At 57.6% G+C, this 14,030-nt stretch overlaps 1 protein-coding gene across 1 annotated transcript in view; it reads right to left on the bottom strand.

Moving 5' to 3' along the window:
• ARHGEF18 (Rho/Rac guanine nucleotide exchange factor 18) overlaps positions 1 to 14,030 on the bottom strand; it is a 43,090-nt gene that overhangs the window by 14,776 nt on the left and 14,284 nt on the right. The window contains exons 2-6 of the mRNA XM_075545793.1: positions 8,255 to 8,390; positions 6,081 to 6,193; positions 5,809 to 5,949; positions 2,128 to 2,378; positions 694 to 819 (exon numbers count right to left, since the gene is read on the bottom strand). Coding sequence (XP_075401908.1) covers positions 694 to 819; positions 2,128 to 2,378; positions 5,809 to 5,949; positions 6,081 to 6,193; positions 8,255 to 8,316 — 693 coding nt within the window. The 5' untranslated portion in view covers positions 8,317 to 8,390. The remainder of the gene's footprint in view (positions 1 to 693; positions 820 to 2,127; positions 2,379 to 5,808; positions 5,950 to 6,080; positions 6,194 to 8,254; positions 8,391 to 14,030) is intronic.

Here is a 14,030-nt window from a genome sequence, read left to right as displayed (position 1 = left end):
GGGCCGAGTGCATCTTTATGAGGGCTAAGCCCCCTCTCACTTCCATCTCCCACGACCCTGGCAGGCGGGCCCACTGACTGCAGAGCACGTGTCCAGGACACAGGTCTGCCAGGACGGACCAAGCCTGGAGGGGGTGTTTCTGGGTGTCCCTCAGTGGCCCCGTGTAAAACGGAACGGAATGTTGCCCAGCCCTGGCCCTAGAGACTGCACGCACAACAGAAGGACACACGGCCAGGGCCCGTGCACTCTGCTTGAGCCCGCGGTGGCAGCTGCCGTGACCATCCATCTCTCTGAGGGCCTCTTTTCTGCTGTCCTTCCCCTTTACCAAGCATGAAGTCCTTCCCCAGGGACTGGTCTCTCCTGTCCAAAGTCTCACCATCATTGCCTCTAAGGAGCGCTTGGGCCCTTCCCAAAGACCCCCTCCCCCCATGCCACGCCACAGTCCTCAGGGACCCTTGGGAGCCGGGGGGGAGGGGACAGACCACCAGACACACTGCTCTGATTCGCTTTGCGTCTTATGAGTCCCCCTAACGCTTCATTGACAGAGCTCCGTGGTTACACATCGACAAACTTGGACATCGCGGCCGACCCCGAGGTCCTAAGAGCCCACGCCTATAGCCAAAGCCTACAGCCCCAGGCATCAGCTTTTAATTCAAAGCCGCCACCACCACAATACTCATTATTGGCTGTTACCTTGATCAAGTTCTGGAACTTCTTGCTCTGCTGCAGCAGGAGCTTGTAGTTGCTGACGGCTTCGTTGTGGTAGCTGCAGAAGAGCCCGTACTTTCCCCTCATCCTCTCTCCGCTCTCTCCGGAGAACTAGAGGGGAGGAGAAGGGAGGCAGCCGAGGCTCGCGAGGGAGGCAGGTCCAGCATCGGGGGCGTCTCTGACCCACGCTGCTCCCAGCTGCTGACCTCCTGAGTACGGAACTCATTTGCCAGTTGGCTTCCTTCCCCAGCACGGACTCGAACGGGGACGTGCTGAACCCCAAGGTTTACGAAAGCGGGGAGGTGAGGACATACTGCCCAGGGGCGTGACCACACCCCCAACGTGGCACCACCCCCCAGACCCACTGCCACGGTGTCTATTCCTGCGCTCAGCAGGACCGAGTGGAGCTGCTCCTTAGTGGTTCCGAGGCTGTGAATCTTTATGAGGACAGCCTCATCTTCCTCCTTCGGAGTAATGTGGGTTTGAACTGCTGACCTTGCTCTTAGCTGGCTAATACTTGGCCCCTGGGGCCCCAGAAACCCATTTAAGGGGGAGGGATTTAAGCTGAAGAATGCCCCTCGAATTAGAGCAAAACGTACGCTGTGCCAGTTCATTCTCGTTAAGGGAGACAGTGTCTGGAGGCAGAGAGCAGGCCTAAGGCGGCCTCCATTCCTCCTAGACCAGCGGTTCTCAACCTTCCTAATGCCTCCCGACCCTTTCACAGTTCCTCATGTGGCGGTGACTCCCAACCATACAATTATCTCCGTTGCTGCTTCATCACTGTCATTTTGTTACTGTGATGAATCGTCATGGTAATATCTGATAGGCCGGATATATTTTCATTGTTACGAATGAAACATCATGAAAGTACCGTGATGCATCACAAAGACAGTATGTCAATCTATTTTGTGAGATATTTATTTCTAATGACAAATCAATGACATGTTGTCTTGAAGTGTGGTGTACATGGGTAACAGTCTTCATGCTGGGTACTTGCATGTGGGCCTATCTGCATGTGGGCGGACCCGCCTGGAGAAAGAGAGAGGAGTGGTGTCTCGGTTCTTGAGACCGCCGGAAATGTTTTCCGATGCTCTTGGACGACCACTACAAAAGGGTTGTTTGACCTCCAAAGGGGTCATGACCCACAGGTTGAGAACCACTCTCCTAGAAGCTGCTGAAATTCCCAAAGCCCAGGCCCCCACTTTGGAGAGCTCAAGGGAGCCCGCAGGCTATGTGCCCAAGGTCAAAACCACGAAACCTGGCAGGCTACACCACCCCCACAAAGTGCGTGCAAGCGGCTAGGCAGAAACTGGGTGCCTCCCGCTGAGGCACACAGACCTGAAGGCTTTAGAACAAGAGCCGGGGTCCTGGCTGCCAGGACCCTGGGCACTTGCTCCTGGAGGCAGCAGTGTCACCCACCTGCTGCACCAGGAGGTCCCCGATTCTCTGGATGATGTAATTGTGGTTGCTGCCCTCCTCCAGGGACTCCTGGCGGCGCTCCTTGAGGCGGGCGAGGAAGTGGCCATGGATGTCCAGCAGGTCCTCTGCGCAGGGGAAGAGCTGGCTGAAGGCCTTGCAGCCGGCCTGCAGTTCCTCTTGCAGGGCCCGGAAGTAGACCTTGAGCAGGATCTTGAGCGTGCGCACGTGGTGTGCCTCCGTCTGCATCAGCTCTGTGGGGCATGATGGGAGGTTAGTCCCTGCCTCCAGGTTTCCAGACAGCCGGACCTGTCCACCCATCCTAGAGGACAGATGGGGGGAGTGTCCAAAACGTAAAGACAGCAGAAGTTGGTGCCAGCTGTCTGCGGGAAGCAGGTGCTCCGTGAACGGCTCTTTGGAGGCCAACCTCACCTTTCACCGAACTTTCCATCAGACCCAGCCTGGAGTGGGCACGGGGCCACAGCAGGGCCCACGGGAGGATGTCCACTCACTGTTACAGGCAGAGAAAGGGCACCTTCTGCCCTGGAGTTGAGCTGCCTTTCCTAAGCTCAGCGTGAAGGGATGGAGTTTGTGGATGGGGGCTGGGGGCCGGGCGCCATGCTAAGTGCCCGCATGAGTCTGTATGGTCGTATGGAAAGGGACCCTTGTGTAGAGGGTCCTGCAAGCAGCGGTATCTCCCCACCCCCACCCAAGAGAGAGCCTTGGGTGTGTGTGTGTGTGTGTGTGTGTGTGTACATCCTCCTGGGAACATTTATGTACTATGTATATTCTTCCATGATGAGAGGTTCTGGGGTCTGTATATTCTCCTGGGAAGTGTACACCCTCTCCTGAGAAGAGAGCCTGAAGGTGTGCACAATTCAACAGGCTGGGGTAGATCTGCCCCTGTGTTTCTGAGACTGTAACTGTCCCCTCCGCCTCACTGTGCAAACCACTTCAGTGCCTGAAGTCCACGGGGTAAAGCCAGGCAATGGTTCGGGGTTACAGTATGCTTTGGCATGGGACACTGTGAGAGACCCATGGGATCGGACTGAGACTGTAACTGTTTATGGGAGTAGAAAGCCCTGCTTTCCCCACCAGGAGCTGCTCGGGGATGCTGCCCAACACATAACTACCACCCCCCCCCCCCAGGGCTCTTTGGAGGAGTCTGTGTATTCTTTTGGGGGGTGTATGTGTGTGCTTCCCCTGAGCAGAGTGCCTGGAGGCGTGTACATCCTCCTAGGGGCATGCATGTTGGCCCTGAGCCGAAGGCCTGGGGGTGGGAGTGCTCCTCCAAGGAGAGAGCCTGTGCATGGGTACATTTTGCCCTGAGTGAGCCTGTGGGCACGTAGGGTCTCCCAAGGGCCTGGGGCTGGGTGCTGTCTCCCTCTGAGGCCCTGGGGGGCAGGAATGTTCTCTGCTGCTGAGGGGCGCAGGCAGTCTGTGGGGCCTGGAAGATGGGATGTTGTGGCAGACTTGCCCAGGGAGGTATCTGGACTTCGTCTCGGCAGGACCACTGGCTTGGCTTTGGGACCCTGGGGGTGGGTAGTCTCACCTGGGTTCCTTCTTAGCCACACAACCCAGCTACTCTGACGATCTCTGTACGGGAAATCCCAGAGCCTGGGCTAGCGGGGATGCCAGGAGCCTCCACACGGTGGAGCTAAAAATGCTTTTGCAAAGCATCTCTGGGGCCCAGGAGGTGCACACCCACCCAGCCATGTGGTCGAGAGAGACAGGGAAGCCTGCTCCCATCACCATCCCAGCCTGGGAGCTTCTCTGGGGCAGTTTCACTCTGTCACACGGGGCCACTGGGGGGGGGGGGGTTGGTGGGCTTCTGGGTGCATCAGACTTCAGCCTGTGGCACCCAACAACCCCGCCACTGCTCACCGAGGCACAGGAAAATCCTTCCTCAGGTGACACGTGCTTGGGGGACGGGGCCCGTGGGGGCTGCAAGTGCAGCACCGGAAGAACTGCCAGGCTGAGAGGCCTGAGCTTGGTCACTGAGCACCGGATTTGTGGGGTCCAGAGCCCGGGAGAGGCCCTACACCACCCTCCCCCTGGAATGGACGGTGATCAAAGGTCCATCTCGGAGGGGAGCAACTGACCCCTGGAAGGTGGAGGGAACATCAGGTGGACCCTGGAGGGGAGCCCACCATACTGATCATGCTAATCACCCTTCAGAGAGGAGCATATACCCCTCCCCTAACTGAGGCCAAGGCACCCTGGTGGTACAATGGTTAAGCACTCAGCTGTGAACTGAAAGGTGGGTGGTTTGAATCTACCCACCGACTCTAGATCTGGAGTCCAGATCTGCTCCCAGATGAGGGCTGCTCCCACGTGTCCTACTCCCGACCCCTCTTCACCCGAGAAACGAGGGATGCAGGCAAGTGCCCGCGGCCAGAAACACAGCGGATTCATCACGTGTTTGATTTTGAACTAATTTTGGGTTCGCCGAGCGTTCAGAGACCTTTTCCCGTTGCCAAACACTTTGGGACCCCCACGCTCACACCCCCCCATTTGGGATTGCCACCTACGGTTTAAGCAGTTGTGGCTTTGATGACAGGAGTCCACAGGGACACTGCTCTACACCCTACTTTGGTGAGTGGTGACTGGTGTGTGTGTGTGTGTGTGTGGGGGGGGGTGTTTGAGAAGCTCGTGCACGGCCATCCAAAGGACAACTATTGGTCTTGCCCCCTCCAGAAGAGAGAGGGGCGATGAAAACGGAATAGGCGCATGGAAGCAATCAGTCCAGGGGACTAGTGGGCCATGCAAATAGCAGTTTCCACAACCCCACGAGCAGAAGAACTAGATGGTGCCCAGAAACCATCAACAGCTGCTCTGGACGGGATCACATTAGCAGGTCCTGCACCGAGCGGGAGAAAAGTGAGGGACAGAGCTCAAAATCCTCAAAGAATTCAGGCTGACTGATCTGACAGACGGGTAGAGCCCGAGACCATGGGCCTTAGTTACCCTCCAGTCTACAACTGAAATGCCCCTCCCCCCACCCCCCAATCAACTCTCAGCCACACAAGAGGCCTACAGGGTGAACAGGAATACCAGGGAGGTAACCAGGCACTGCTTAGAACAATCAGCCATTCGAGATTAAAAAAAGGCAGCCTTTACCCAAGGCCAGAGTTCAGCAGGGTTAGTTAGGAAAGGAGGTGATAGGGGACCGGCCAACACAGGGCATTAGTAGGATGAGCCAGAAGAGCTTGAGGGGATCTTGCGGGGATCGTAATGAATGGCGTGGAACAAAACTCAACCGTTATCTGGTCTGTAAACTTTCACCTAACTCCTAATGGAAGGTTAAAGGAAAGAAAAACCAATCCAAAGATGACAGCTTAGCTTAACCCCAGTGGGCAGTTCTACATTGTCACATGAGAATCGATGCACCGGATGGCACCTGGCAGTAACCAGTTAACCACCATCAGCGCCACCAAGCCAGGGCGGCGGGCGTGGGAGCCACCAGAGGCCAGCTTTAGGATCACCCTGCGTGGGTGGAGACAACCAGGTCAGTGTGGGTCACATCTGGGCCACAGCCACCAGGTGAGGATGCATTCCCGAAGCCTCAGCCAAACAGCCCGGTCTAGGAGTGGATGGGGTGGGGCGGGGCGGTCAGTGGCTGGCCCCAGGGACCCAGGACCCAGCAAACGGGAAGGCGTTCCAGCGTTGGGGCAGGGCTCTCACCGTACAGCACATCCTGTCTCTTCACCACCTCCCGCTTCTGCTGCTTCATGTACTGGGGGTCCACGGACAGGCTCCAGGACTCAGCCTCCAGCTCATGGGCATCAGCCTCGAGCTCGCTCCTCAGCGAGGCCACGAAGGGATCTGCAGGGAGAACCCAGGCGAGCTGTTGCGGGACTTGGTGCCCAGCGGCGCCGCACCGCCCCCCGCCCTCCACCTTGGGATACTTCTCACTGGGCACCCCCCTGACATCCCGGAGAGGCAGGCGTCTGTACCTTCCAAGAAGATGGGCTCGGAGTTCGAAGACGTCAGCGACAGAGCGTCTTCGGCCGCCTGCCTCAATTTCAAAAACCCGGAGTCGGCTTCATCCATCTCTCCTGCACCTGGGCTACAGGAGAGCAGGCAGCGCGGTCACTTCAAGGAGCGGAGCTGCGCGCGCCCGTGCGCACCAGCCCTGCTCTGTGAAGGACACCGGGTTGCGGTTCAGGCGGAGGGCAGAGCACGGGTGAGTGGTCCCTGGGTTTCCCTCGCCATGCAACCTCGGCAGGGGAGCAGAGGTTTTTGAAAACAAGGAGACTCTTCTTTCAACACACACAACAGGGCTTTCTCCCATCAGAATGTTCAGGTACCTTCTAATCCCACACCAACCCACGGCCATCGTGTGCAGTCGGACTCACAGCGACCCTGCGGGGCAGAGCGGAGCGGGCTCTGGGTGGATGGGAACAGCCGGCCTCATCCTTCTACCAGGGAGTGGCTGCTAGAGTGAACCACTGACCCTGTGGTCACCAGCCCGACACTTCACCAACTGCACTTCCAGGGCTCCATGGGGATGCTTTCCAGAAGACTGCGACTCACAGCAACGTGGCAGGGCAGGGGAGAACAGGCCCTGCGGGCTTCCAAGGCAGTCACCCCTCTTTCTCCCAAGGAGTGGCTGGCTGTTTTCGAACTGTTGACCTTGGGGTTAACAGCCCCATATGTGCCTGCTGTGCCACCAGACTCCTAGGGACATTCCCAGGGCGCGTTGGGAGTAGGCCTCCCTGACTGACACTGGGATCCCTGGGAGGTGCAAACAGGGCTCAGCTGCGCACTGAAAGGCTGGTGGTTTGAGTGCACTCACAGGTGCTAAGAAGAAAGGCCTGGCAATCAGCCCCCTGAGCCGATGGAGCACAGTCTGATTCTGACACACTACATGGGGTTGCCGTGAGCTGCTGCGGCCGACCCGATGGCCCTTTACCGGCTACTGGAGCTGCTGATGCAACCCTGGTGGCGTAGTGGTTCCACACTGGACTGCTACCTGCAAGGCCTGCAGTTCTAAGCCCCTGAGAATGAGATGACCAACCCACTCCCGTCAAGAGTGCAAGAGTGACAGTTTTGCAGACCCACAGGGTCAGTTCTAACCCTGTCCTGCAGGGTCGCTGTAAATCGGAATTGACTTGATGGCAGTGAGGAGCTCCAGCTTCCCCCGGAATTTTTCCTACCAAGAGTTAAACTGACCAGCCCCACAGTGCGTGCGCGTGCGCAGAATAACGCTTTCTCGTCTTGCTTTCTTAAATTGCTGTAAGTTTGCCCCAGCAATGCATTTCTCGCTTACTGTTTGCTGACAGCAACGACCAGTTAATTGCACAAGCCATGCTGGGGGCCTGCTCGAGTGGCTGCCACTCCGTTTCCCAGTAACTCAGGGCGGCCCTTTCTTAGAGAACGCGGCTCTTTACTGGGGACCTCAGCATCACCTTCACTGTCGTCTCTCTCCCCGCCCTCCATTCTCTGCCCACAGACTCCAGGGAGACCACAGCTAGAGGGTCTAGACCAGCGGTTCTCAGCCTGTGGGTCTAGACCCCTTTGGGGGGGGGGGTGTCAAAAGACCCTTTCACAGGGGTCGCCTGATTCATAACAGTAGCGAAATGACAGTTATGAAGTAGCAATGAAAATAATTTTATGGTTTGGGGGTCACCACAACATGAACTGTAATTAAAGGGTCGTGGCATTAGGAAGGTTGAGAATCACTGGTCTAGACAATGGGGTGCCATCTTGGGGGTACCGTCTGCAAGCCCCGCCCCAAGGGGCAAGTACGAGAACATTCTAGAAGGGGGTGAGGCAGCAGTGTAACTGGTTCCAAAGGGCGCCTGGAGCCAATGCCTGGCTTTGGGCAGGAGGGGCTGGGAGAGGGGAGCTGGGAGCCAGGCGCTAATGGGCATGTTACCACTCACCATACACACACACACACACACACACACACACACACCCATCCCCCTCTGCTCCTTCGCCTGTGTTTGTCTGAGACTGGGGAGGGACACACACACACACAAACACACACACACACACACACTCATCCCCCTCTGCCCCTTCGCCTGTGTTTGTCCATAGACTGGGGAGGGACACACACACACACACCCATCCCCCTCCGCCCTTTCACCTGTGTTTGTCGGAGACTGGGGAGGGGGCGGCTTACCCGAGTCTCAGCCCCGCTCCAGCCGGTGCTGGCGGTGGAGTCCCCTTCTGCGGGACCGTCATGCCGACATTCCTGGGCAGGGCCGGGCTGCCGTCCGGGGACAGGAGGGAGGGCCGGGGCTGCTCCTTCAGCGAGGCTGCGACGGAGGCAAACACAGAGTTGGTGCTCAGAAAGTGCGCGGGGCAGCGGAGGGCAGCCGCCTGGAAGCCCCTGTCGGGCCGCGGCCGCAGCACGGACAGGACCCTGGAGGTCAGCAGCTCGTGATCTAAGAAGACCTTCTCGTTCCATTTCCGCGGGAAGGAGCCGTAGAGCGAGAGCTCGGGCCGGCCGGGCAGCGTGCCCCCGTGCTCGTCGCCCTTGGGCTGCGCGTTCCCCATGTCCGCTGGTTAGCTCGCTCGCTCAGGGCGCGCGGTGCGCGGCTTCCCCGGGCGGCGCTGCGCCGCTGCCTGGTCGCAAGGATTTTATACCTGCGGGCGAGACGCGAGAGCCTTCTAGAAGTGCCGGGCTGCGTCTCCCCTCCCTGTGTTCGCGCAGCCGGCGGGGCCGGAGGGCAGGAAGTGGGCCCCCACTGTGACCGCTCTGCTGGACACGGCACAGTGTCTCTCTCCCGGTCAGCACCTCGCAGCCTCTGCAGGCCGTAGGACTGGAGAGCGACAGCGCTCTGCTCCTGCAGGGTGCCTGCCACCGCAGCAGATGACCCCAATTAATCCACGAGCCCGTGTCAGGGTGACTTAAAGACGGAGGGCCTCACAGGCAGGCAGATCCTTAACTGGCCCCCATGAGATGTACGCAGCTTCATCTCATTGCAAACGTGGGAGGGGGCTCCGACCCCATCAGTGTAGTCACCGCACACCATCACCTGCCCAAGTTGGCCTGAAGGGTCATTTCACAAACACCCCCTCATCCCCCCACCCCGCCCCGTTAACCCAGGAGTCCATGTTGGGGGGGGGTGTCTAGCGGAAGAAAGGGCTGGAGTCCCAGTGCACCCTGGGGAGCACAGAATGAGCTGGTGGTGGTACTGGGAGCTAACTGGCCTGAGCACCCCATGGCAGGGGACCTGGGGCAGGTGCTGGGCGCCCTGCAGCTGGCTTCCACTCATGGTGGCCCTGTGGCATACAGCGGAGCGCCCCCATGGGGTTCCTGGGTTGCCACCTGGAGGTAGCAGAGGGTCAGCTCTCCCTCCCGAGGAGGGCTCCTCACTGCCAACCTTTCTGGTTTACGGCGGAGCGCTGAACTGCTGCGCCTCTAGGGAGGGCTGTGTGGACTCCCCGGTTCTCTGTTCTTCAGATGAGACTGTAGCCCTCACAAAGCGCTCAGCAAATCCCTCCAAAATCCAAACTTGGACTCACAGGGACCCTACGGGACAGAGCAGAACTGCCCCCATGGGTTTCTGAGACTGCAACAACAGCAACCCAGCAGAGCCAAATCAGCAGAGTGAAAGAGATGAAGCTTGAGACCTCACAACGGAGCCCAAAGCAAAGGGAGACTAAGAAAAGGGTGTCCCGTTGTACACAGGGTCGTCATGAGTCAGACCAGAATGCTGACTTCACAGCAGCAAGGAAAACTCGGCTCCCAACACATTTGAAAAACTGGAGGAACGGACCCATTTCTAGAAACACACTGCCCCTACCCGAACAGTACCAAACCCAAACTCACTGCCCTGCAGTCTCTCGACTCTGCTTCCAGAGCGGAGCCACGCAAGAGACCGAAAAACCACAGTGGTGACTGCACACAGTAAGCACCCGGAGTGGTGCAGGGCCAGGAGTGGCGGGCCGTGCGTGTGTGTGTGTGTGTGTGAAGTCCCAGGAAAGCTGTCAAGCAGACATACAGAGCCCTCTTTTGGAAGCAGGGCAACAAGATATTTGCTTGTGGTTCTGCAATGCTATGGGCAGCAGTCACCCTGCTCTTGGACCGGGGGGTGGGGGGCGGGGAGACAGAGATAAACATTCACCCTGCCCTGCGCCCTGGTGGTATAGTGGTTATGAATTGAGCTACGAAGAAACCTGCATTGGGGGGGGGGGGCTAGTTCTAACCTGTCCTACTGGGTGGTCAAGAGTTAGAATCCACTCAATGGCCGTGCGTTTGTTTTTATTGTTGTTCTGTTTTTGTTTGCTTGGTGTCTTCCTTCGGCAGACAGCCAAAGGGACAGGCTGGTGGCTTCGCTGCCTCTGTGTGGGGTTTCGGCACAGTGCTGCCTGCTGCCTGGCCACAGAAGTCACTCCTTGGCCTAATTAGCACCAGCTGGCCACCGCTGAGCTGGCCCATCGATCGGTGGGCAGTGGTCCCCGGCTGTGTTTCTACAAGGGGGCCAGAGCAGAGTCAGATCTCAGAGAAGGTAAGGGAAAACAGGCCTCTGCCTACTGGTTGGTTGCTCATCGGGCTGTGGTCCTCAGGGTCAGCAGTTTGAAACCACTAGCCACTCTGTAGCAGAAAGATGGGACTTTCTACTCCTGTTAAGGGTTAGTCTCAGAAGCTCACAGGGGAAGCTCTCCCCTGTCCAACAGAGTGACTAAGAGGGGGCATCGACTCGATGGCAGTGAGAGCCCTGAAGGAAAGCTCACCTGTCCTTCGCCCCAGACAGTTTCTGGGCGGGGCTAACGGCTGATGCTCTTGGCTGCTGGCCACCCCCTTTGGCATCATCAGCCCTGTGGGGCCCAGCTCCACTCTGACAAACGTGGGGTCACCATGAATTAGAAGTAATCCTTTGTCCAGAAGCACGCCAGCTTCTAGAAAGATCTATCTACTTGGAAGCAAGAACTTCACATTACCAATGGCGGGGGCAGGGGTGGGGGTTGGGGAGGGGAGGGGAGTGGTCCTGCCTTTCAGTGGCAGTGCAAACCCATGGCCATCCATACAGAGCGACCCTGTGTGGGGGTTTCTAAGGCCGTCAATCTTCATGGACGCAGGCAGCCTTCTCTTTCTCCTGGGGAGTGGCTGGTGGGTTTGAACTGCTGACACTGTGGTCAGCAGCCCGATGTCTAGCTAAAGCGCCACTAGTGGCAAAGCAACAAAAAGGATCTTCGGACGGCAGCTGGGCCCTGGTAGGCGGGTGGTGTGTGTCTGTCTGCCTGCTGCAGCACCTGAGGAGCAGATCCCTTCACCCCTGGCCCGCTGGCTTCAGGAAGGGTTCTTCTTTCAGGCTGAGCCAGCCCCTGGCTCTGGAGAGTTCTAGCAAGCACCAGCCACAGGCATGCGCTTGCAGACAAGTAGGTGGTGCTGCGGCAGGATGAGGTGTTCAGGTCACAGCTCCGGGCTTTTCGGCCGCCCGAGAATAGGCTCAATCGATGGCAAACCAGCTCATTGATTTCTCTGGCCCGCTCCCCTCTGCCGCTCCAACAGCATGGAGAAATAGTAAATGAGTAAAGAGCTGGGGGGAGTGGGCAAAGAGAAGAAAGGCCCCTAGCCAAGGAGTCCTCTCCCACCTCTCCCACGCCTGTTTTCATCCACTGTGATGGGGCCGATTCGGACTCACAGCGGGCCCCTGGGGCAGAGCTGAACAGCCCTGAGATGAAGGCAGCAGCCTGCTTCCTCCAGCTGAGCGCTTTACCACTGCGCCACCAGCACTCCTTCCAAAAAACATGAACACCCCTTGCCCCCAAACCTGTTGCTGTTGGGTCTATTCTGACTCCTAGCGGCCCTCCAGGACAAAGCAGGGCAGCCCCCGAGTTTCCAAGGCTATAAATCCTTAGGGATGCAGACTGCCAGATCGTTCTTCCTCGGAGCAGCTGGTGGGTTGAAATGCTCTGGCTCAGAGCTTTTCCTGTTTTACACACACACACTACCACCACCACCACCCCTGCCATGGAGTTCCATCGCATAGCGACCCTAGAGGGCAGGGTAGAACTGCCCCTGTGGGTTTTTCTGGAAGCAGAAAGACTCATCTTTCTCCTGAGGAGCGTCTCGAGTTCCAAACTACTGACCTGGATGCCAGCAGTCCAACTATGCACCATCATCATGCCACCAGGGCTCCTTAAACCTGGCACACCAGCCCTGCTCCCTCTGACCTCCCACAGGTCAAACCCAGAACACACCACTTCAAACAACTGTGGTTCTTGGGTAGCGGTGTTTGCAAAAACACGCTGATGAAGACCAAAGCCTGCGGCCTTCAGGATGGATGACGATTCAATGTCAGGCGACCCAAATCTGCCCAAGTGGACTAACAGGTAGACTCAGGAACAAGCGGGCCGGAAGTCACGAGCTCCGCTTAGCTCTGTGATCCAGGCTCATAACTCGGTCCCTTTGACCCTGTCTCGCATCACCTGTGTAAAAGCAACCAAGACCCCCGTTTGGACAACTAGTCTGTCCTCTGGGTCGCAGCTGTCAGGACTGACTCCATGGCTGTGGGTGGGGTCTGGCTGACAGGTGTTGAATTCCTGGCCACTGCACCTGTGGACAGGATCCTGCCTGGAAACAGGGCTGTCCTCCTGCTATGCCAGTTGGGTGGCTCCGAGGATGGATCACTCCAGGGTGACGAAAAGAGCAGGAGACACTCAGAGGGAAGACGGCCTCCACGTGGAGACCATTCTGAGGCGGGCTGTTGACAAGGGAAGGCTTGGCCCCGCTCATTGAAACTGAGACCGGCTTGGGATTTTAGCCTCCTGGATTGTCAGTAAAACCAGTGCCTTTATACCCCCCAGGATCCCTGGTGGTGCAGCAGGCTATGCTCTGGGCTGCCAACCGCAAGGTCAGCAGTTCGAATCCACTAGCTGTTCAAGGGGAAAAGATGAGGCTTTTTTACTCCTGTGATGAGTTACAGTCTCAGAAACCCACAGGGGGCAATTCTACCCTGTCCTATGAACTCGCTACGAGACGGAATCGAATTGACGGCAGTGACTGGGGAGGATACAACAAGGGGTCTGGACAGAAGAAGGGGTCCACAAGAGTGCTCTCAGTCCCACCCCACATACTTAAACACCCACCTCCACAGACACCTGACGATGCCTTTTCTAGACCAGGTGACCGGTTAGAATGCACTCTAGTGCAGTGGTTCTCAACCTTTCTCATGCCGTGGCCCTTTCATACAGTTCCTCAGGTGGTGGCAATCCCCTAGCCATAAAATCATTTTCGTTGCTACTTCATCACTGTCGTTTTGCTACTGTTGGGAATCGGGCGACCCCTGTGAAAGGGTCGTTCGATCCCTAAAGGGGTTGCAACCCACAGGTTGAGAATCACTGCTCTAGGGGCATACAGGGCAGCAGTGGCTCAGTGCTGGACTCTCACCCCCTTCCATGTGGGGTACCCGGGTTCGATACCCAGCCAGTGCACCTCACGTGCAGCTACCGACGGCCTGCATGTGGTTAGGAGGCTTAACAGGTTTCAGCTTCCTGACGGCGACAGTGACGGTGAAGAAAGGCCTGGAGATCAATGTTTGAAGACCAGTCAGAGGAAGCTCTGTGGATCACAGAGGAGCCACCTGCAACCAAGCTAAAAGACAGTATCAGTCCTGGGGAGAATGACTTGTAGTTAACTCTGCTGGTGGTGGGGCTGTATGTTACATCCCCCCCCCCCAAAAGCCAAACATCACTTACACACTAGGGTTCAGGGCAGAAGCTGAAAATCCTGGAAATGTCTGCACACCACGGAACTCAGCTTGGCCAGAACGAGTGGGAGAGGGAGGGAGTTCTGCTGGGTGTGTGTGTGGGTGGGGAGTGTCAATGAGTGCATGGGGAGGGAGGGGAGGCAGTCGTTCAAACTCACCAGTGGGAGAAAGAAGAGGCTGTTAGCTCACAGTTTCCAACACCCTGTCCCATAGGCTCACTGTGAGTTGGAATTGACT

Source organism: Tenrec ecaudatus, chromosome 1 (genome assembly GCF_050624435.1).
Source record: "Tenrec ecaudatus isolate mTenEca1 chromosome 1, mTenEca1.hap1, whole genome shotgun sequence".
NCBI classification, from domain to species: domain Eukaryota; kingdom Metazoa; phylum Chordata; class Mammalia; order Afrosoricida; family Tenrecidae; genus Tenrec; species Tenrec ecaudatus.
The sequence above is the reverse complement of the archived record's forward strand: the minus strand, read 5'-3'. Positions and strand labels throughout refer to the sequence as shown.